Consider the following 23,102-nt stretch of genomic DNA (forward strand, 5'->3'; position numbering starts at 1 on the left):
TAAACAAATTCAATATCTCAAAAAATATTAAATATTTTTCGACCAATTTTTTTTTGGTTAATACTGATAACATAGCGCAACTTAGTCTGTAAAATAAGATATTTTATAGTTCTTATTTAAAACGCTAAAAATAATTTTTTGCAAATTTGTTTTTAAAGTTTTATATACAATTATTTAAATAAATAGGGGGTCAAATTTAATTTATTAAGTCTTATGTGAAAGATTTACCCTTCAACTTTGCAGAAAAAATTCCCATAGACCTTCATGAATAAGTGAATTACCTCAGCAGTTAAAAAAGCATTTTTTTTTTGCAAAAATGACCCCTTTTTAATTTTTTAAACAATGATCCCCTTGTATGATTTGGATACTTTCTTGAAAATATCTTTTGTACCCATCTAAACTTTGATATAAAATTTGTTTTAACCTGTACGAATTTACATTTTGACTTTTTTTTATTTTATTAGGCTAAAACCCTTACTCACCAAAATCTATAAAAAATCGTGCAAACCGTTCCTGAGATAATTGAGGCTTTCCATACATAAAACTCACTCTGTATAATATACTCCATTTAATAATACTAGGCAAGGTAGACGGAAGAAGGCCAGGTCGAAGAACACCTTCATGGCTTAGAAACCTGCGAGAATGGTTTAACAGATCCTCTGCATCCCTTTTCCGAGCTGCCCTCAACAAAATTACTATAGCCAATTTGATAGCCAACGCTCGATAATCGAGCACGGCACATGAAGAAGAAGATTATTTTGTGTTCAATTACATAAATTTCTGTAAAACTGATTATAGAGTATTATTTCATGCAACATACCCCCTTCATCCATTCAGATAAAGGATAGTTATACAAACTAAAATTAATGGAAGAAGGCAGTATGTACAGTTTTTATTTATTTTTAGAAAAAATGCTAAAAATAAAAACAAATTACCAGTAGTAATTGCACAAGAGCTCAAAAATTATTGAATTTTTCCCGAGTGACACTTTGACAGTTTTAATTTCACGACCCGAAGGGAAGGTGGCTAGTGACTAAAATCACTAGCCAGTTGTGTCTGAGTTTGCGAACCGACTATAGGAAATAATATTGTTTGGAATAAAAAATTATGGTCTGATATGCGCAATAATTAGATCCTTCTAATGGAAAAAAATATTTGAAGATTTTTCTTAAATTATGGATACCAACAACATTTTCATTTATAACTCTTTTATTTTTAATTTGACGAAGAAAAGTTTTTCTTCATAAAAAGCTTTTCATGTTCTAAGATTTATGATGCAACCATCATATATACCATTTTATTAATTTTATACGAGATATATAAAAAATATGAATTTTGATCAAGAGTAAAGTACCTTTATAGTTCATAACATTTAAATTAGAATTAAATAATTGCACATTAAAACATAAATATTAATTCTAAACAACTTTTCATAACAGCAATTTTCCATATTATGAATTAAAATACGTAAATAAACAAAGTTTTCGTTATGATAATGCTCGCATTTTCAGCTTGTTTTTATTGGATTGCTTCTTTATCAGAAACCATTAAATTGATAAAACTTTTTTCGTACATAATGTTTTTGAAAATTTTTTTTAGGTTTTTAAATTTTTATATCTTCTTCACAGGATTTTGCAAGAAGCTCAGAACATGATGGCGCTCACACACGTAGATACGCCCCTCAAAGGCGGCATTAACACTCCGTTACACAATTCAGATTTCAGCGGGGTCCTGCCCCAAGCTCAGACCGTCAGCACCCCGAATACCGTGCTTGCTACGCCCTTCAGATCCAGTAGGAGTGACGGAGCTGGCACTCCTGGCAGTAGCGTTGGATTTATGACGCCTAGAAGTGGCGCTTTGGTGCCTGTGGGGAAGACGCCGGTAGGAATGACGCCTTCGGTTAGGGATAAGCTTAGTATTAATCCAGAGGAAGGTAAGGATTAAGCTTTAACTATTAACAATTAAGCTATTTAAGTTGTTGGTTTAGTTTTAACTTGAGAAACCCTTCTTCTTCATGTGCCTCGTCCTTTAAAGACATTGGCGATCACCATGGCTCATTTTACTATGTCTGCAGCGGTTCTGAAGGGTTCTATTATTGTTTTTCCACTCCACTGCTTTAAATGTTTCAAGTAGGACGTGCGTCGTCTCCCCGGTCCTCTTTTTCCTTTCGCGTCAACTCATATTTTTAAATCTTAGTATGTGACCAATGTAGCTCATTTTTCTTTTCTTCATAATGTTAAGTATTACTTTTTCTTTTTCATCTTTCTTAATGCTTCCGTGTTTGTTATGTAGGGTGTCCATGATATTTTCTATACTCTTCGATAATATCACATCTCAAAGCTGGCAGTCTTTTTTCTGTTGCGTCCGTAATTGTCCAGGCTTCAACTCCATATAAAGGGATAGAGAATACGTAACATCTCAACACTCTAGTTCTAATTTCTATTCCCAGTTTTCCATTGCATAGTATTGATTTCATCTTATTGAAAGCGCTTCTGGTCATCTCAATGCGTTGTTTTAATTCTGCGGTCCCATTGTTCATTTAGCTCACATCTCAAATAATTATATCTGGGTACTTTCTCTAGAGCTCCTTTAAAGATTGTTCCGTATTCAATCTTGTTCTTACTGACAATCATGATTTTTGTTTTTTTATGTTCAGAGCCATTCCATACCTGGAGCAGTACTACATAGTGTGACCAACCAAAATTTATAGTCGTTCTCTGCTGTCCGTAAGGAGTATTGCATCGTCTGCATATCTGAGATTATTCACTAGTGTTCCTTTAATTGATATGCCTTTATTGATGTCTTCTAGTGCCTCTTTAAACATTTCTTCTGAGCACATATTAAAAAGTAGAGGGGATAGTACACATCCTCGTCGTACTCCTCGTATTGAAATCTCTTTAGATTTTTGTTGGTCTACTCGAATTGTGGCTTTCTGATATTGGTATATATTTGTAACGATTTTCACAGCCTGATGATCTATTTCTGTGTTCCCTAATATTAGCCCGATCAAAGAACAATCTGACCCCCAAAAAAATAAAGGAAGGATGAAAATTTGGGAATAGGTAGTTGAAATTGTCTATTATTATATTATAAGAAAAAGTTTACAATTCTACATCCCCTCTCGAAGATGAAAAAAACACATTCAAAATAAAACCGAAATTAGATAAAATGACTAATTCTAAACAACTTTTCTTCTATAGAGTTTTTTTACCAAGTCAATACTTTTCGAGTTATTTGCGAGTGAATATGTTCATGTTTAACAAAATAAAACATGTTTTTGGACGGTTTTCGGAGATGACTCAAAAAGTAAGTATTTTAGCGAAAAAAATATTCTTAGCAAAAATATAGCTCATAACAAATTGAAAAAAAGAGTTGCAGCTAATGAAAAGTAGGTTCTTCTTCGTCAAATTCCAAATCGAATATTTCAATGTGAAATAACCCAAAAACGGAGCACTTTTAGGGGAAAATTCATTATAACTTTTTTAAAGTGTTTAAAAAAAGGTTTATTTTTGTTTTTTTTTAAGAAAACTTGTAATATTAAAAGTAAGTGAATTACGCTCAACATATTGTTGGTCCCTTTTATTTTTTGGTAAAAGAATTGCGAAAATCACCCCCTAATTACCACACATATACCTTTTAATATTACCACTTCACAAGTTACTTTGTCTATGTATTATTTATATTATCTGTAAGTTTCATCGGTTCAAAGTGCTTCGTTTTGAAAAAGCTGTAGTTAAAATGGCTTGAACCAGTAACTAATAACGAGTTTAGGCAAATTTTGAACAGCCATAGCATAACCAATTTTTGTCTAACAAGAAAACAAAAAATCAAAAATATTCAGAAAAGCAAAACGTACATTTTAGTACTCTTTGAGATTTTTGGTAATCCTAATTGTTTTTTACGTTAATTCCATAAACAATTACGATTTTTTTTTCAAAATTAAAAAAAAAAGTTTTATTTTAAACCCAATTTTTTTCAAAACTGAGCACTTTGAACCAATGAAACTTATAGATAATATAAACAATACATAAGTAAAGTAACTTTTAAATCGGTAACAATTAATTTTATTTGAGAAGCTAATTAAGGGGTGATTTTCGCCATTTTTTTGCCAAAAAATAAAAAAAACCAACAATATTTTGAGCCTAACTCACTTACTTTTAATGTTAGAAGTTTTTTTTTAAACAAAAATAAACCTTTTTTAAACACTTTAAAAAATTTGTAATGAATTTTCCCCGAAAAGTGCTCCGTTTTTTGGTTATTTCACATTGAAATATTCGATTTGGAATTTTTTTTTTTTTTTATTATCTCCCTTTATTGACAATCAGATATAAAACAAACATCTATAAGTCAATTTGTTGGTCTTACATTAAATTAAATTATTGTAAATGTGGTGACGTGGAGAGGTAAACATCCAGCGATGTTTCCTCAGTTACCTCTTAGGTCGGAGGGCCAGCTTCTTCTTAGTCTTCTATTGTGGACAGGTTGCAGTAGTGGATGAAGTAGTGGATTAGGATGGTCTTCTAGTTTGTTGTGGTGTTTTCTGTTGTTTTCTCGGATGACTTCGGTTACATATGGAATTTTTAGATCTGTGTGTAGAGTTTGGTTTGATACATACCATGGTGCATTAACTATTGCTCGAAGTATCTTGGATTGCGCTCTCTGGATAATCACAGTATTGGATTTGCTAGCACAGCCCCACAGTTCAATGCCATAAGTCCAGATTGGCTTTATCACTGCTTTATATATTAGCAATTTGTTTTCTATTGAAAGATGGGAATTTCTTCCAATGAGCCAGTAAAGTTCTTTGGTTTTTAGGTCAAGTTGCATTCTTTTCTTTGTTATATGGTGTTTCCAGTTGAGTTTATTGTCAAAGTGTAGCCCTAGATATTTGACTTGATTACTTTGTGGTATTTTTATTTGATTGATGGTTACTGGTGGGCAGGTTCCAGTCCGGAGAGTGAATGTTATATGGGATGATTTTGTTTCGTTTACCTTAAACTTCCACTTCTTCAGCCATATTTCAAGTGAGTTTAGATGCTCTTGGAGATTTTGTGTTGCTGCAATAGGATCGTCATGCTTGGCAAAAATAGCAGTGTCGTCTGCAAATGTCCCGATGGTTGTTTTATCATTTGTAGGCAAGTCATATGTATATAGTATGTACAATAATGGTCCTAGTATGCTCCCTTGTGGTACGCCAGAGTGAATAGGCTTGTATTCCGAGACTTCTTCATTAACTTTTACTTTAAACTGCCGTTCGTGTAGGTAGGCTCTCAGTAGGTTGTAGTAACTTGCTGGAAGAATTCTTTTTATTTTGCATAACAAGCCTGGATGCCAGACTTTGTCAAAAGCCTGACTGATGTCTATAAAGGCTGCTGTGCAGTACTGCTGATTTTCAAGTGACTGGTTAATGGCGTTGACTATGCGATGGCATTGTTCTATCGTTGAATGGCTTTGTCGAAATCCGAACTGATGATCTGGGATCCAATTTTGTGGATTTATTTCTGCATTTATTCTGTTTAGGATAAGTCTTTCAAGCAACTTGGAGATTGTTGGTAATAAGCTGATAGGCCTATATGATGAGACATCTAGAGGGTTTTTGCCAGGCTTTGGTATCATAATTATTTGTCCAATTTTGAGTGCTTTGGGCCAGTAGTCACATCTAAGTATTGCATTGAATATGTGCAGTAGTTTAACTATGCCCTTTTTGGGTATTTCTTTTAACATTTTTGCGGTTATCAGATCTTCGCCTGGTGCCTTCTTTGGGTTTAGGGTGGCAATTACGTCTCTAATTTCTTTTGGAGTAAATAGTTTTATTCGGTCCTGTATCTGTAGTGGTTCTTCTAATATTTGGTTCGCTTCTGGTACTTGGTCGTCATTTAGTGGAGTAAAAACTTCTGCTAAATACTCGGCAAATAGGTCAGCCTTTTCTTTATCACTTTTTGCCCATGGTCCTGGTGGTGTTGAATTTTTACGTATTGGAGGTAATGCTGTTATTGGCTTTCTCTTACTTTTTATGGGCTTCCATATAGAGTTGTCTTGTCTTGAAAGATTGGTGATATAATTCGTAAATGACTCATTTTTGACTTCTTGCAGCTTTGATTTTAATTTGTTGCTGATGCGATTGTATCTTGTTCTGCTGTCTGGTGTGTGTGTTCGTTGCCATGCAGATCTGGCCTTTCTTTTTTCAGCTACCAGTTTTTTTATTTCTAAAGGTATATTACTTATGTTTCTGTTGGGACTACTTTGTGGGGTAGCTGATTTAGCTGCATACTGTAGTATGTTTATAAATTTGTTATAGTCCTCTTCTATTTCTTCCGGTTTTTTCAGCCTCGTTGTTATTTCGATAGTATCGTGAATTATTTGTCGGTAAGTGTCCCAGTTTGTTTTATTGTTGTGCAGGTGGAGTTTTGGTTTTTTAGTGATAACTGTTGTACTTACCGTTGCTATTATTGGGCTATGGTCAGTAGTTAGGTCATAGCTTGGTGTTATATCTGTATAAGTTATACCGATACCGTTTGTTATGAAGAAGTCCAATAAATCTGGTTTTTTGTTGGGATCGGTCGGCCAGTATGTTGGTGTTCCCGTTGAGATAAATGAGTAATTCTTATTTTGTATAACATGTGCCAGTTCTCTGCCTTTTGTTGTTATAAGTCGTGACCCCCACAAGGTATGCTTGCTGTTGTAATCTCCCCCAGCAATGAATTTTGGTCCTAAAGTTTGGAAAAATTCTTCATAGTGTTCTCGTTTTAGATTATGGCGAGGAGGGCAGTACACAGCTGTTACGTTGACATTATATGGAAGTGCTTCAACGCTTACTGTCGTTGCTTGTATGTGTTCTTCTTTGTACTTCAGTAGTTCATGATGTTTAATATTTTCTTTGATGAGTATTGCTGTACCTCCGTGGGCTGTGCCGTCAGGATGCTCAGTATGATATAGTTTATATTTAGGTATGTTAAAATAAGTTCTGTTTGTGAAGTGTGTTTCACTAATTAAAAATATGTCAATTTTATTTATGTCTAGAAATATTTTCACTTCTTCTGTATGGCTTGGAAGGCCGTTGGCATTCCATTGGGCTATTCGAAGAAACTTAGCCATTTATTTCATTTTGTTCATAAGCATGGTAAGCATGTTGAGGACCATGCTATTTTGTTGGATTAGTTGGTTGAATAGATTCTTGAATTCTTCCAAAAACTTGTTTAACACAGTGGTTGTATCTTCTGTTTGGTTGCGTTTAGTTACTTCAGCATAGCTCATGCCCTGGGGCAGTGGATTGGATAGTTGTTGTGTGTTTCTTGTGTATATATCATTTGTGTAGATTGCTGATGGGTTTTGATGCTCTCCATTGTTTTTATTGCTTCCTTTGGTAAGTTTCTTATAGTGATCACATCCCTTGTAATTGGCTGGGTGGCCTCCATTGCATAACGCACATATGGCTGGCGTCTCCTTTGACTTTTTGCACGTGGTGGTATTGTGTGAGCCTCCGCATTTTACACAGACGTATGGTTTATTACAATATGATTTGGAATGTCCATATTGTTGGCATCTCATGCACTGTATTATACTGTTTTTTTGAGTTCGTGGAGGTTCTATGTGTACTACTCTGTTCTGTAGGCCTGTTATATTATAGACATCTTTGTTGTTTTGCGCGGGTTCTAAATCTACAAAGAAGAGATTAAGTGGTTCTTTGGTTTTTTGTTGTTTTACATTAACTATGTTTCTCACTTTGTGCCCTAACTGAGATAGCTCACTTTTTATGTCATCAGTATTGGTTGAGTGATGTAAGTATCTGATCACGATTCTGTAGGCTCGTTCTTCTTTTAGTTGGTACGTGTGATGGTATATATTTTTTTCCTTGAACTCCTTAACCAATTTTCGGTATATTTCTGGTGTTTCACAATTTATTTTGACAACGTTGTTTATTAAACTTTTTGTCTGGTATTCTTCTTTTTTGGCTATTTCCTCTAATTGCTTTGTCATCTCTTTGAAATCCTGTACCCCGTGTACAAATATTGGTGGAGGTTTTGGTATTTTGTTGGTTTCGACGTTTCCAATATTTTCTTCTGTTTCTTTCGACAGCGGTTGGAATCGGTTACCTGTTTCAATTTCGCTTGGATTTGGTTTGTTGTTATGTATTTTCTTTCTTTTATTGCTTCCCATGACTTGCCAAGCGTTTTTACTGTTTGTCTGATTTTCTTCTTCATCTTCGCTGGTTGATGTCATATAGTGAGTTTCTCTGTCTTCGATATTTGCACTATTTTTACTTGATGTCGGCATTTGCTGCTGAACTGGTTGAGAGCTGAACTGGTTGGTATTTACTGTCTGTATAGGAGTTGTATGATACTGTTGTTGCATAGTTGGCATATTCATGTTCATTGCATTTTCTGGTTGCTTCATCATTGTTGGCTGCCACTGTAGTTGGTTATTGGTTGCTTGTGGTATTTGTAAATTTATTGGATCACTCTGTATGTTTTGTTGTTGATAAACTGGTTGTCCATTTCTGAACCCAATAAGATTCCCCGAAGGGAACATATTGTTTTGTTTTTCTCACTTATTGCTAATGGGTTTTTTTTTATTGTTGTTGATAAGATAATTAGAATTCTTAATCACCGGTTTTTCGGAGCGCTTTAACGATGTTTACACCTCGATGGCCCAGCGACGACTCAATTTGGAATTTGACGAAGAAGAACTACATTTCATTAGCTGCAACTCTGCTTCTACTGGGTCTGCAGACCTCACGCATACCTATACCATTTTTTTCAATTTCTTATGAGCTATATTTTTACTAAGAATATTTTTTTGGCTAAAATACTTACTTTTTTGAGTCATTTGCGAAAAACCGTCTAAAAACATGTTTTTTTTTCTGTTAAAAATGAACATATTCACTTGCAAATAACTCGAAAAGTATTGACTTAGGGAAGAAACTCTATAGAACAAAAGTTACTTAGAATTAGTCATTTTATCCAATTCCGGACTTATTTTGAACGTATATTTTTTCACCCCCGAGAAAAAAATTTTCACCCCGTATTTTCCAATTTTTGTAAAATGGAGGGGATGTAGGATTGTAAACTTTTTCTTATATAATAAAAGACAATTTCAACTACCTATTCCCAAATTTTCATCCTTCCTTTATTTTTTTGGAGGTTTTCGTAAAATTTTGCGTTCCCTGATCGGGCTATATGTTTGCAAACCTTCTGTGTTGTATTTTGTCGAACGCTTTCTCAAAGTCCACCAGACATAATATGAATACATCACAGTTGACATCTCGATACCGTTCTATGAGTGTTTCTATAGTAAATAATGCCTCTCTAGTATCAAAGCCTTTTCTAAATCCCAGTTGGTTTCATGTTATGCCATCGTCTGATTTTTTTGTACACACGTTCATGGATCACTCGCAAGAAAACGTATAACATGTTTCAGCAAACTGATCGTCCTATATTCCTCACATTTCATTGCGTCGGGTTTTTTGGGCATTGGGATGAACTCTGATTTTAGCCATTCTTTCGGAATTTCCTCAGTATAGTAAATTTCGTGGAATAAAGTCAAGCGTCCACAGACCCGCATCGTACGCAACGGATTTTAGTTTGACAATCGATAATGCGATCCGTACGATGCGGATCAGTGGACGCGGTTACATAAGTTTCTGTACAAGGCAAACTAAAATCCGTTGCGTACGATGCGTCCGATGCGTACGATGCGGGTCTGTGGACGCTTGCCTTAATTCTTCTAGTATATTCTCTGTTAGTAATCTTAACATTTCTGTAGGTATGTCATGTCATCCTCTTCCATGACTTTATCATTTTTTATACGTTGTGGTGCTTTTTCAATTTCCCTTTTTCCTGTAGTTGGCTGTATACCATATAATACAAAAAACGACTAAAATCCTTTATAAAAGATATATATTTAATAATACCTAAAAAGAGCTACATCACAGAACTAGTTTTTGATTGGGTGACCAATCATCATCAGTGCTTACCTAAAATGAATATAACCTGATAAGATAATGCAAAGTTTTTAAAATTTTGACTACGGTTTTAAGAAAAGTTGTAGGTTATACTCACGTGATCTAACATGCTAACCACCAAAATACAATATTGTAAAAATATATGGGTAAAAACCCTTTAAAAGTGATTAAAAGGAAACATGGCAAGTGAGCCACCATACTGTCAACATGCGAACAAGTCGATTTAGAGCTCAGATGGTACCTAGAGTATATTACATGGAACATTTTGAACATCCATGTTTAAGTTCACATATTTCATCTATGTTTCCTTAACGGACCACTTTTAAAGGGTTTTTACCCATATATTTTTATAATATTGTATTTTGGTGGTTAGCATGTTAAATCACGTAGTATAACCTACAATTTTTCTTAAAACCGTAGTCAAAATTTTAAAAACTTCGCATTATCTTATGAGGTTATATTCATTTTAGGTAAGTACTGATGATGATTGGCCATCCAATCGAAAACTAGTTCTGTGGTGTAGCCCTTTTTAGGGATATCTAAATATATACCTTTTATAAAGAATTTTAGTCGTTTTTTTTTTTAATTTATTTTCTCTACACTTTCAATTATTATTTGGTTATTTTTGTCCATTATGTTTCCAGTACCTCTTTTTTATATGCCAGCTGTTTCTTTAATTGTTCTGTATATGTTAAAGCTCTCATGTTATTTATTTAATCTTTCTATCTCTGCAGATTTTTCTGATAGCCACAATTCCTTCGATTCTTTGATTTTCCGTTTGATTGTTTTATTTACGTTTTTGTATTGTTCGTTTTATTTTGAGAAGCCCTAATAAAGCATATACATATACAGCTGGTTCCTAAAAAAACTGATACAACTCAGTAAGATTTGGTCATTTTGAGCAGTGTATTTGATTGGTCTGACATTATGTTATCTTTATTATGACAGACAAATAATAAAATAAACAAACAAACAACAAACAACTGACTACATATATGTTAATTAATAAATTGTAATAATGGCACCTATGTACGCCGTTGCTCCCGCCTAGCGGCGCTAGTGTAGTTGGAGGTCAAAGTTTTAACTATTCGTGAAGTTTGTATATGGTGTTTTTGATTACGATTTAATAAATAATAAATTATGGCTGAAATATACGGATCTTGGAGACTGTTTGTGCGTTGAAAAACGAATTGAGAAGGGATGCGAGAGTTACTGGAAAAAGGAAACGCTTATCAAATGATAAACTATATTAATCATCGTCTCAATGTTTTATTTCTATAGCTCAGAGGGTATTTATCTGGTATTGATTAACTCCCCACACGAGTCTGACAACTGTGTATAATATGATATGTGCGATCTGCCTTACTTTTTTTATCAATTTAAAATTCACAATTAAGTGCGCTCAGCATTAATTTTTGTGTTTATCTTATTTAAAAATGTGATATTTTCAAAATATGGCTGCCATGACAGTTGCGCATTTGGTGTAAATTTGGTTTAAGCATGGGGTGAGCGCAGTTGATTCTGCAATGTTGTCTTATTTAAAAAAAATTATAACTCCTTATGGAAATATAGAATGTGTTAATTTAATTAAGTATAATTATTTGGGTGTTTGTCTACGTGAAAGGCGACCTTAAATTTAAGGTGAAATTAGAAAAAATTAGGGTTAGGTTTGATCAGGTTATGTTTTAGTCACTAAAGAATATTTGAATGGTACTAGGTCACTTTAATTTTCAGTTATTAACTTATTTATATTATTTTCGATTAGGTTAGGTTTGCTCAGGTTATGTTTTAGTCATTTTAAAGAATATTTTAAAGATAATATATCACTAAAATGTTCAGTTATTAACTTTTTTATATTATTTTCGATCACGCTAGGTTAGGTTTGGTCAGGTTATGTTTTAGTCACTAAAAAATAATGAGAACTTGATATATATTTAAAATTAGTATTTCACATTTTTCTATATTATTACTTCAAATATAAATTTTTTTACATGTTCACTCCATAAAAAGCGATTGTAGATGTGGCAACAGTGTGAATGTATATAAAATTGCATATCTTAATCCGTGCGTTTATAATAAATTTTGATCTGAATTTTATAGTGAAGTATTCTATTTTTTACAGTCGAATCTGGGGGCAATACTTAATCTGTTTCAACAAAATGTTTATTGCAGATACGTGCATTTATTCTCGGCACATATTTATCCCTTCTTATTGCTACAATCCACTTTTTTCTCATCAGAATATCTTTGGGAAACCTGTGTCCTGATGTTCTCGATGAGCACAAATGCACAGCACAACATTGAGGGATTTTATTTTCTCAAGTTTATTTCAGACTGCGAAACAAATATGCAATATTTACTTGGAAATAGATTTATTTGAAGTATTGACGTAAGTTGACATGACCTCCAACTACACGAGCGCCACCTACGTTGAGCTTTCCAGATTAGCTGCCATTATTAAGGTCTAAATTTTGATATTATTTTGAATTTCTGCATTTTATAAAGAGTAAATAAATGATAGTTTTTACATAACTTAGAATAAAATATATTTTTGCTAAATAAAATATTAAAGCCGCCATTTTTGAGGTTGAACAGAATAAGTTATCTGACAAATTTTAAGATTTGGCAGTGACAGTGACAGTATGTAAATAATAAGTATGTATCCTTCAAAATACACTGCTCAATTTTCTACAAAATACGCTTTAAAAGTCGTATCAGTTTTTTTGGAACCAGCTGTACATATATTCACCATTTCTTCTTCAAGTACCCTGTCCGTTGCGAACGTGGGCTATTAACATGACAATTCTAATCTTGCTTGCGGCACTTCTGAATAGTTAGATCGATGTGAGCCCAAACCACTTCCGCAGATTTTGGAGCCACGAGTGTCTTCTCCTGCCTGGCCCTCGCTTACTTTCTATTCACCATTTACGCAGTGTTACTTCCATAAAAACGATCTTGTAATCTGTTTTTAGCAATGGACGTAGGAAGCACACCAGCTGAGCACAGAATGTACCAGATGTCGATGAAAGATCAATTAAAAATGGGGTTGAGCAGTCTACCACAACCGAAAAACGACTATGAAATCGTGGTGCCCGAAAATGAAGACCAGGAAGAACCCGAGCAAGCTCAGTCACAAATGGTAAGCGATATGTTACATTTTTGTTGTTTACTATTTCGGTTTTAGGATTGAAAATCATAAAACAAAATAATTATCAAAAAATCTTTGTGTAAAATATATTTTATTTTGTTTATTATTATATAGGGTGAGGCAGATAAAGGGCCTATTAGAAATATCTCGAGAACTAAAGGCAACAGAATCATGAAAATTGGAATGAAGGGGTTTTGAAGAGTGATCTATTTAATTAAAATATTTTTATCTATTTTCTACTTCCGGTTATACCGGAAGTTGCTTATAACTTCGTTTTTTTTAATAGGACACCCTGTATATTTTTACATTTTTTGGATTTTCCTCGATGTCTCCTTTCTTAATATATGAGGTTTTATATTATTATACAGGGTAGTTTAAAAGATAATTACGTGTTTTTATTAATTTCGTAGCAATTTTCACACCCTGTAGAATTATAGTACTTTGGCATCAAAAACTCTGTTTACGTTCAGATGATTTCTAATATAGTCTACTATTGGTAAACATTATTAGTATAGCTATATATTGAATATTAGTATACAGGGTTGGTCAAAACACGGAATAGTTTGGGTAGTAGTTTGACATAATAAACTCTGTTTATGTTCAAATGATTTTAAATATAGTTTACTATGTTAAGAATTATTGGTATAGTTAAATTTTTCCTTTTTTGTATACAGGGTTGGTCGAAACTCAGAATGAGTATTTTCTGAGTTTTCTTAAATGGAACACCCTGTATTTTAGTATTGTAATGAAATGATATTTTATGGTACTTTTTTATTTTATAAGCATTCCCTATACCTAACTGGTGAGTTTTAATTTGTGAGTTATTGGTGATTCAAGCCAAACATTAATTGCAACAAAAAATACGTGAAATTTTATTAGGTTGGCCTTGAAAATATTCAGTCGCAAATAATTTTTCGGAAATAAATACATATTAATCTAGACTGATCGTTAAAATTCCCAATAATGGTTGAGCTATCAAAATACTTACGTAGTTAAGATTGTTGGTGCGATTAACAATTAAGCACAAATTAAAGCAGTTAGGTATAGGGAATGCTTAAGAAATAAAAAAGTAACATAAATATCATTTCATTACAATACTAAAATATAGGGTGTTCCATTTAAGAAAATTCAGAAAATACTCATTCCGAGTTTCGACCAACCCTGTATACTAAAATTCAACAATTAGCTTTACTAATAATTTCCGACAATAGTAGACTATATTAAAAATCATTTGAACATAAATAAAGTTTTTGATGTCAAACTACTCCAATTCTACAGGGTGTGAAAGTTGCTACGAAATTAATAAAAAAACCTAATTATCTTTTAAACTACCCTGTATAACAATACAAAACCTCATATTTTAAGAAACCAGACTTCGAGTAGAATCCAAAAATGAAAAAATATACAGGGTGTCCCATTAAAAAAAAACGAAGTTATAAGCAACATCCGGTATAACCGGAAGTAGCAAATAGATGAAAATATTAGCCCAGTCGGGATAGCATTTGACCTTGCATTAGGAGCTGCCCCAAATTTTATTTTTCTAATCTTTAGGGAGGGTCAATATTAGTATAAATTTAAAATCTCGACTGAATTCCGCCGTTGCGTTAGCCGCCATCTTGATTTTAAACGAGAACGGTTTTTGCTCAATATCTCCGCCATTTTCATTTTTTTGACAAAAAGTGTTAAAACTAAAATTGTTGAAAATGCGATTTTCTATAGTTTCATTTTATTATAATTTTTTTCGTGCGGTCAATATTTTCCGAGTTATGAGGGGAAAATAGTGACAGTTGTAGCATAATTATTAAATTATTGAATTATCTCGTTTATTATTAGTTTTACAACAAATATATATCTATACAAAAAGAAAGAGAATTAAATTTTGTACAATTTTGATGCCGTACATTTTTTTGATAAAATCAATATTTAAGGTAGTTTGTATGTGGTAAAGATGCGAGCGTAAGACCTGATTGATTTTGTAGCAATTGTTTTTGTTCAATATCTCCGCCATTTTCAACTTTTCGACAAAAAGTGTAAGAACTGAAATTGTTGCAATTACGATTTACTACAATTTTTCGAGAGAACCAGTGGCGGGTCTACAGGGGGGGAATGCGAAAATTCCCCCCAACAGGGTCCAAGATTAAAAAAAAATTGTTGAAACATCACGATATATTAGCTGACATAAAACTTAAAATATCGACAGACAAATTCAACCAATCAAACCCGCTAGTTAATAAAATTAAGTGAACTTAATGCATATAATGTCTTTTTATGTCTTTTATATACTTAGTTTGGTTGATATTTCATTGGAAGTTTCAAAAATTGTATAAAATATATTTCTCTTTATTTTTGTTTATGTACAATTATGTCGTAAAGTTAATAATAAATGAGACAATTCAATAATTATGCTTCCCCTCCGCTTCCATTATTTTCCCCCTTAACTCGGAGAATATTGAATCTATAAAAAAATTGTGCCAAAAGAAATTGTAGGAAATTGCATTTCCAACAATTTTCTTTCCCACCATTTAGGTTGAAAAGTTGAAAATCGCGGAGATATTAAGCAACAACAGTTCTCATTTTAAATCAATATGGCGGCTAATGCAACCGCGGAATTCAGTCGAGATTTTAAATTTACACTACTATTGATCTCTGCTAAAGAATAGAATTATAAAATTTGGGGCAGCTCGGAAACAAAATTAAATTCAATAATTATGCTCCCCCCACCACTTTTTACTATTTTCGCATGTAACTCGGAAAATATCAACCGCATGAAAAAAATTGTTAAAAAGAAATTGTAGGAAATTTTATTTTGAACAATTTTAGTTGAAAATGGCGTAGATATTGAACAAAAACAATTGCTATAAAATCAATCCGGTCTTACGCTCGCGTCATTACCGCATACGTACTACCTTAAATATTAATTTTAGCAAAAAAATGAAGGAGATCAAAATTGTGTAGAATTTAATTCTCTTCATTTTTGTATAGGTACATATTTGTTGTAAAACTAATAATAAACGAGATAATTCAATAATGCAATAATTATGCTCCAACTCTCACTATTTTCCCCTCATAACTCGGAAAATATCGACCGCACGAAAAAAATTATAATTAATGAAATTATATAAAATCGCAGTTTCAACAATTTCAGTTTCTACACTTTTTGTCAAAAAATCGAAAATGGCGGAAATATTGAGCAAAAACGGTTCTCGTTTAAAATCAAGATGGCGGCTAACGCAACGGTGAACTTCAGTCGAGATTTTAAATTTATACTAAAATTGACCCTCCCTAAACATTAGAAAAATAAAATTTGGGGCAGCTCCTTATGCAAGGTTAGGCCTGTTATTCGTCTAACCCGACTGGACTATATGGCGCTACACCCAAAATCGGTCGCGGGCCTTCCCCGGCTTCTGCTTCTAGTATCTAAGTATCTCTTTCCCTGGCTGCGTTCCTCCAGTTATCCACCATTAATATGTCTTTAGTATCGGTTTTCACTCCGTCTATCCACCTCTTCGAATTGACACGAGTTCTAGAACTGAGCGCTGAATTATTAATCTTTTTATAATATGATTATCGTTTTTCTGACCCTATTGGCTCTTGAAATTAGCATTTTGGCAGATCTTTTTAGCCTCCTTAACAATTTGAACAAGAACCTTCAAGGAAGAGACGAGAATATTTTAACAGGTAAAGATAAAGTAAAACTTTGTTTCTGGTCAACCTCTCTACAAAACAAAATGTTTGAGTCTTTTCCATGTGTTTAGAAGATTGATGAAGATAATGCAACAGACCAAAGTTTTGCAGTTTCGGCTCACATTCCTTGCATCATACAGAGCTTGCATAATTTACAAGAGCTAATTTTGACATACTTTCAAGACTTGCACTCTGAAGCTGACAATAGGAGTAGATGGATTTTAAACCCTTTTTTGGACAAATCAACAGATGTCACCAAAAAATGAAAGAATTTCTTCTAGATTTAGCTGCTGATGGCATGCTTAAAATGGAATTTTATTCGCACAGTGTCGACGTATTTCGGATGAAAAGAAAACACCCATATCCAGAGCTGGCGAGGGAAGTTCTTAAATTATTTGTGCAATTCGCCCCTTCATACTTGTGTGAACTGACATTTTCTTCAATGGTAGACGTTAAAACTAAATAGAGAAATAGATCAATTAGAAAATGATTTGATTATTTACCTTTCAAAAATAGCACCACAATTTGATAAACTTTTGAAAAACAAACACGTACGTCCTACTCACTAAAATTGTGTTTTTTAAGAAACTCATCTTTTTCTTTCCGTCGGCGACCCCCAGTAAGGCTTCGCGACCCCCCTGGGGGTCGCGACCCAGAGATTGAAAAACACTGTACTAGATGTTCTGTTAATATGGGTCGCAATATCCAGCACTATCTTTCCTTCAAAAGCATTGATAAGGTTATTTGTCTTTTCTGTCATGATCCATATTTTTTACGCCATATGTTGCTATTGGTTGTATGGTAGTCCTATATACGTTGAACTTTATTTCCCTATGAATGTCTTTGGATGCAAATACCTGCTACAGAGAGAAGTATACTTTTTTAGCAAGCCATTTGATTTTTCCTGTCGTTCTATAACCTGACTTAAGTATACGAATACATATCCAATCATTATAACCGTCAACAAAACAAATAGGAAAGTTTTAAACTTTTTGCAAGAAAAGCAATATACATACATAATCTTTTGATTTAGAATACACCAGTCAAACTCTTAAAATACACAATCTTTTTTTAAATAAATAGATAAGAAGCCTCTGTTGTATTTATTTAAAGGAAAGTTTACAATATTATAGATTACGTCACGTTCAAAATTAAATGCCGCCCGGGTGCTCCGCACCCCTTGCACCAGCAGGCCGGACCGACCCTGGTTGCAGTTGAACTTTTCGTTATATCCGCTGTGGGCGCTTAAATCGTACTACAATAGGTCACGTGAGTTTGTGGGAACAGTGAATAGTTAGCAAATTGGTATCAAAGTGGTATCAAATATGACTCATTCAATATTGGCATTCCATATTGTCATGAATGTAATAATTAGATAATAAATCCAAAACACAAGATAAGACATTCCATTCTCGATCAGCACATTTGCAAAGCTTCACTCAGTACTGTTATAGTGTGGAAACGTTTATGAACAAATTATGTGGCTAAGTTTTGACGCGATTCTTGAACTTTTTTATAATAAAGGGTCAAAAAGAGTAAGTTTCATTTTTTTTCTTTTTTCTTCTTCTTTCTCTTTATAAGCAGTTCTGCTTGTTTATTGGCGGATTGATACCTCTATGGAACATAACGAAATACTCACTTCCTTTCGTTATATCCATCATGTCCTAACATACCGTGAACATGTCATGAGGATGATTTTAGAAGGATGGGCCAGTGGAGTAACAATAGCTGGTAGGAAAATCTCCAATTTAAGATTTGCTGATGACACTACACTTATAGCAGCAAATGAGCAAGAAATGTTTGATCTCCTGCGAAGAGTTGAGTACGAAAGCAATAATGTTGGTCTGAAAATCAATAAAGCTAAGACAAAAATAATGGTGGTCGACAGATTCGACACTATTCAACGGACTAACAAGTTACAGGAATACCAGATAGTAAACACCTTTGTCTATCTCGGGTCTAGTATAACTAACGATGGTAACTGTGAAGCAGAAGTTCGGAGACGTATTGGTATGGCAAAAAATGCGATGAGTCGCCTAACTAAAGTTTGGAAAGACAGTATATCTCTCAAAATATCAAGATGAGACTGGTGAATGCTCTTGTATTCTCAATATTTCTATACGGAGCAGAGACTTGGACTCTTCGCGCATGCGAGCGCCAAAAATTTGATGCCTTTGAGATGTGGTGCTGGAGAAGAATGCTGCGCATACCTTGGACAGCTCGTAGGACAAACGTTTCCATTCTAAACAAACTCAAGATTAAAATAAGCTGAAAATGCGAGCATTATCATAACGAAAACTTTGTTTATTTACGTATTTTAATTCGTAATATGGAAAATTGCTATTATGAAAAGTAGTTTAGAATTAATAATTATGTTTTAATGTGCAACTATATCATTCTAATTTAAATGTTATGAACTATAAAGGTAGTTTACTCTTGATCTACATTTATATTTTTATATACCTTTTATAAACTTCAAGCAAGAGTAATTTTTAATACTAGAATACCTCATAATTTAATAATCTAGTGTCAAAAATCCTTAAAAATTAAAGACAAAAAAGGTATGCGGTAAAATAACCGTTGATCTACCCAAAACGGACTATGACCGGTACTAGAAATTCACAATTAGTAAAGTCGATTCATCTCTGGAATATAAATAAATGTACCAATTTTGGTTTTTCTAAATATTTTTTTTATTGAATTTTTTTTTGATATTCAAACAACGAAAAATTTTCAAATCGATTTTTCTAGAAAATGATGTATCCTATCGACTTAACTAAGAGTATTTTTTAGTACTATAATACCTTACATTTTAATAATCCAGACTGAAAAGTGCTTAAAAATTGAAAACAAAAAAGTTATGCGATAATATAACTGATGCCCTGCCCAAACGGACGCCTATGACCGGTACTAGAAATTTGAAATTAATGAAATCGATTTATCCCTCGAAGATAAATATGTGTACCAATTTTCGTTCTTCTAAATAGAAGCGTTCTGGAGATATTTAAGATAAACTAATTACCAGACGCCATCTTCAAATAGCTCTAGCTTCTTTAGGAAGCATTTTCGGACTAGGTGAATTGGGTTAAATTGTCTTAAAATTATCTGAGGAACCTCCGTTTGTCGGTAGAGTTTCTGAACACCCTGTATTTTAATTTCATAACAAATGGAACAGTCCATTTATTATAAAGGGTAGGCCGTATACTCGTAAATATATATCTACTTAATAAATTATTGCTTTTAAAATATACTCAAAATGTTATTTGTGAACATCTTATTTATTTTATATAATAATTAAATTCACTATCAAATGTCATTGATGTTTTATTAAAACTTAATTTAAAATTTAGTTTGACATTCACGAAGTGTCAAACTCAAATGTAAATAAACTATGCTTTGCTGAACAAATTGAGATTAAAAAAGTAGCCTACTTCCTAATCAACCATTTGAGCTGACGTTTAGTGCGTCGGTAGGAAATAACCGGATTGTGACGTCACATTTTAGACTTTGAGGTCGATTATCTCGGAGACGGTTAGAGATATCGAAATGCCGTTTTCAGATTTGAATTCAGAAGGCAAAACTACGTAAGAATCCATCGATACACCTGCTCTAAGTATTGCAGGAGCGGCAACGCAATAACACACGGGCTTTTGCAAATTTATAAACGAAAAGTTTTCATTGAAAAGGCTGTCCACAATATGTCTGCAATGAATACTGCAATTCTTTGGTCACGTGGTTCGTAGAGGTGACGACGGTTTGGAGATTAATTGTTTATGGTCTTCTGGAATCGTTCCGGGGAGAAGATGAAGAGGACGATCACCAACTAGATGGTCCGACCAAATAAAGAATTCAGCTGGAAACTCATTCTGCGAAGCTCTTAGAGCAGCTGAAGATAGAGACCAATGGAGAAACATTGTTAGGAATATTGAAAGAAATCACGATCCTCAGTAACGGGGAAACGACAAGAGAGAGAGTCCTAACATTCCTATACATTTCTTTATCTGGAATTTATAGGAATTAAAGGCAGATATCGAGCACCTAGTTTAATTAAATCTTGCCTAAGTATACTTTCGCTCCTAGAGCATCATCAGGGGCATTTCGTCAAATCAGGAAGATATCCCAGCAAAATACAACTTAAAACAATTTAAAAATTTCTTTCTTGCCAAACAAATGTTGCATTTTGCTGGAATATCTTCCTGATTTGACGAAATGCCCCTGATGATGCTCTAGGAGCGAAAGTGTGCTTGGGCAAGATTTAATTAAACTAGGTGCTCGATATCTGCCTTTTATTCGTATAAATTCCATATATTCGACCATTCAACCTACTTCTATTTTATTTCTTTATCTATTGAGTAGTAGTAGTAGTAGTAGTTATTTTGTTTGTATTTATATGTATCTTTTTAGATCGAAGATCAAGCTGATGTAGATGCACGGAAACAAGAAGAGCTCAAGGCGAAAGCCGCCAGGGAGCTGGCGCTACGTTCTCAAGTCATCCAACGTGATTTACCGAGACCTCAAGAAGTGAACATGACCGTCCTTCGACCGTCCCACGAGAGCTATTCCTTATCCGATCTGCAGCGAGCCGAAGAACTCATCAAACGCGAGATGGTGACTATGTTACATTTCGATAACCTTAAAAATCCGGTTCCGACGCAGAGTAAGAGATCCAACATGTCGCAGGCCCATCAATTGGCGTTTTTGGAGCAGCATCCATATGAGTCGTTCAGGAAAGAAGATTTAGGGGTGGCCAAGGGGATATTGAAGAGGGAAATGGAGGTGGTTAGGAATGGTATGAATCACGGGGAGTTGCCTATCGAAGTCTACACTCAGGTACGGTTAATTTCGGTGTCGGAAAATTGGTCGACAACATTTGGTCGACAAACAGTTGGTCGAATGCACAATTCATCGAATGGACAATTCGTCGACGAACATTTGATCGAATGGAATTTTCGTCGACAAACTGTTATTTATCTTTAGGATAAAGGGATTAATGGTGACAAACGACGGGTAACTGGAATATTGTATTATAAATTTTATTTTCTTTGGGGTTTTGTTAATTTTGTTTTTTAATTGCATAGAACGTAAAAAATGAAAAAAATTGAATTCTGGTAGTGAGGGCATTTCGCCTATCTTAGCGGGGGGTATCCTTTGCATTTGCTATCGTAAAATGTCAATGGAAAAAATAATATGTATTTTAATAGAAGGGACTCAAAAATGTCATTATATGGCATTATAACAAGTTATTTTGATTTAAAACAAGTTTTTGATCAAATTTTATAGTATAGAAAACGTTAAAATACCGTTTTTACATTTTCATCCATTCCCAAAATACGTCATAATCGATTTGGCTGAAAATTTGCCCACAGATAGCCAAAACATAGTACTTTAAGTAATTATAAGGATTTTAATTATATTACAATACTAAAAAAGTTACATGCAATAATATCAGACTCAAAAGTATATTGGTCCAGTCGGGATAGCATTTGGCCTTGCATGCCGAGCTGCCCAAAATTTTATTTTTCTATCTTTAGGGGGGTCAATAGTAGCCTAAATTTAAAATCGCGAATGAATTCCTCCGTTACGTTAGCCGCCATCTTGATTTTTTTTGGAAAAGGAGAACCGTTTTTGCTCAATATCTCCACCATTTTTAACTTTGCGACAAAAATGGTAGGAACTGAAATTGTTCCAAATAAATTTTCCGAGTTAATTGTACTTACAGTAGACGCCTATATTTTTGACTATGATATTGCATGTAACTTTTTTGGTATTGTAATATAATTCAAATCTTTCTAACCACTCAAAGTCCTATTAGCCAGGGAGGTAGTGTCAAATTTGACCGGAGCATTTTAGCATGGCTGGTTTCTTATTATTTAGGTAGGTGCTCCAAAGCTTATTAACAAATGATGTGTCAGCTGGGCCAAAACCGGGGATTTTAGTCAAGAAAAGGTAAAATATGAAAGTTGATGGACCAACGCTACAGCTTAAATGTCAAATATTTATATACGTTAATCAGAACATTTAATGGACTTGCTTACTTGGCGCCTACCTTTCATTCAGGAGATCGGGGTTCAAATCCTGGCGCGGAAAATTCTTTTTGTTTTTTAAATTGACATTTTATTTTGAAAAATATTTATTTTTATAATAGATACCACATTTTTATTATTTATACGAGACAATATAAAAAAATCTGTATGTCTTTTATAGAATTATGCATAGAACTTATGAAATAGCATAATATATACATTTGATCATAAATATTATGATTCACCTTAATAAGCAAAATTACTGTACATGAACCCCTGAAGCTTC

General features: G+C 33.6%; 1 protein-coding gene across 1 annotated transcript in view; it reads left to right on the forward strand.

The window, feature by feature from the left end:
- The window catches only part of LOC126887282 (cell division cycle 5-like protein), a 57,589-nt gene that overhangs the window by 16,000 nt on the left and 18,487 nt on the right, over positions 1-23,102 (forward strand). Inside the window, exons 6-8 of the mRNA XM_050654693.1 lie at positions 1,629-1,933; positions 12,934-13,100; positions 21,198-21,623. Coding sequence (XP_050510650.1) covers positions 1,629-1,933; positions 12,934-13,100; positions 21,198-21,623 — 898 coding nt within the window. The remainder of the gene's footprint in view (positions 1-1,628; positions 1,934-12,933; positions 13,101-21,197; positions 21,624-23,102) is intronic.

Source organism: Diabrotica virgifera, chromosome 6 (assembly GCF_917563875.1).
Source record: "Diabrotica virgifera virgifera chromosome 6, PGI_DIABVI_V3a".
Classification (NCBI taxonomy): domain Eukaryota; kingdom Metazoa; phylum Arthropoda; class Insecta; order Coleoptera; family Chrysomelidae; genus Diabrotica; species Diabrotica virgifera.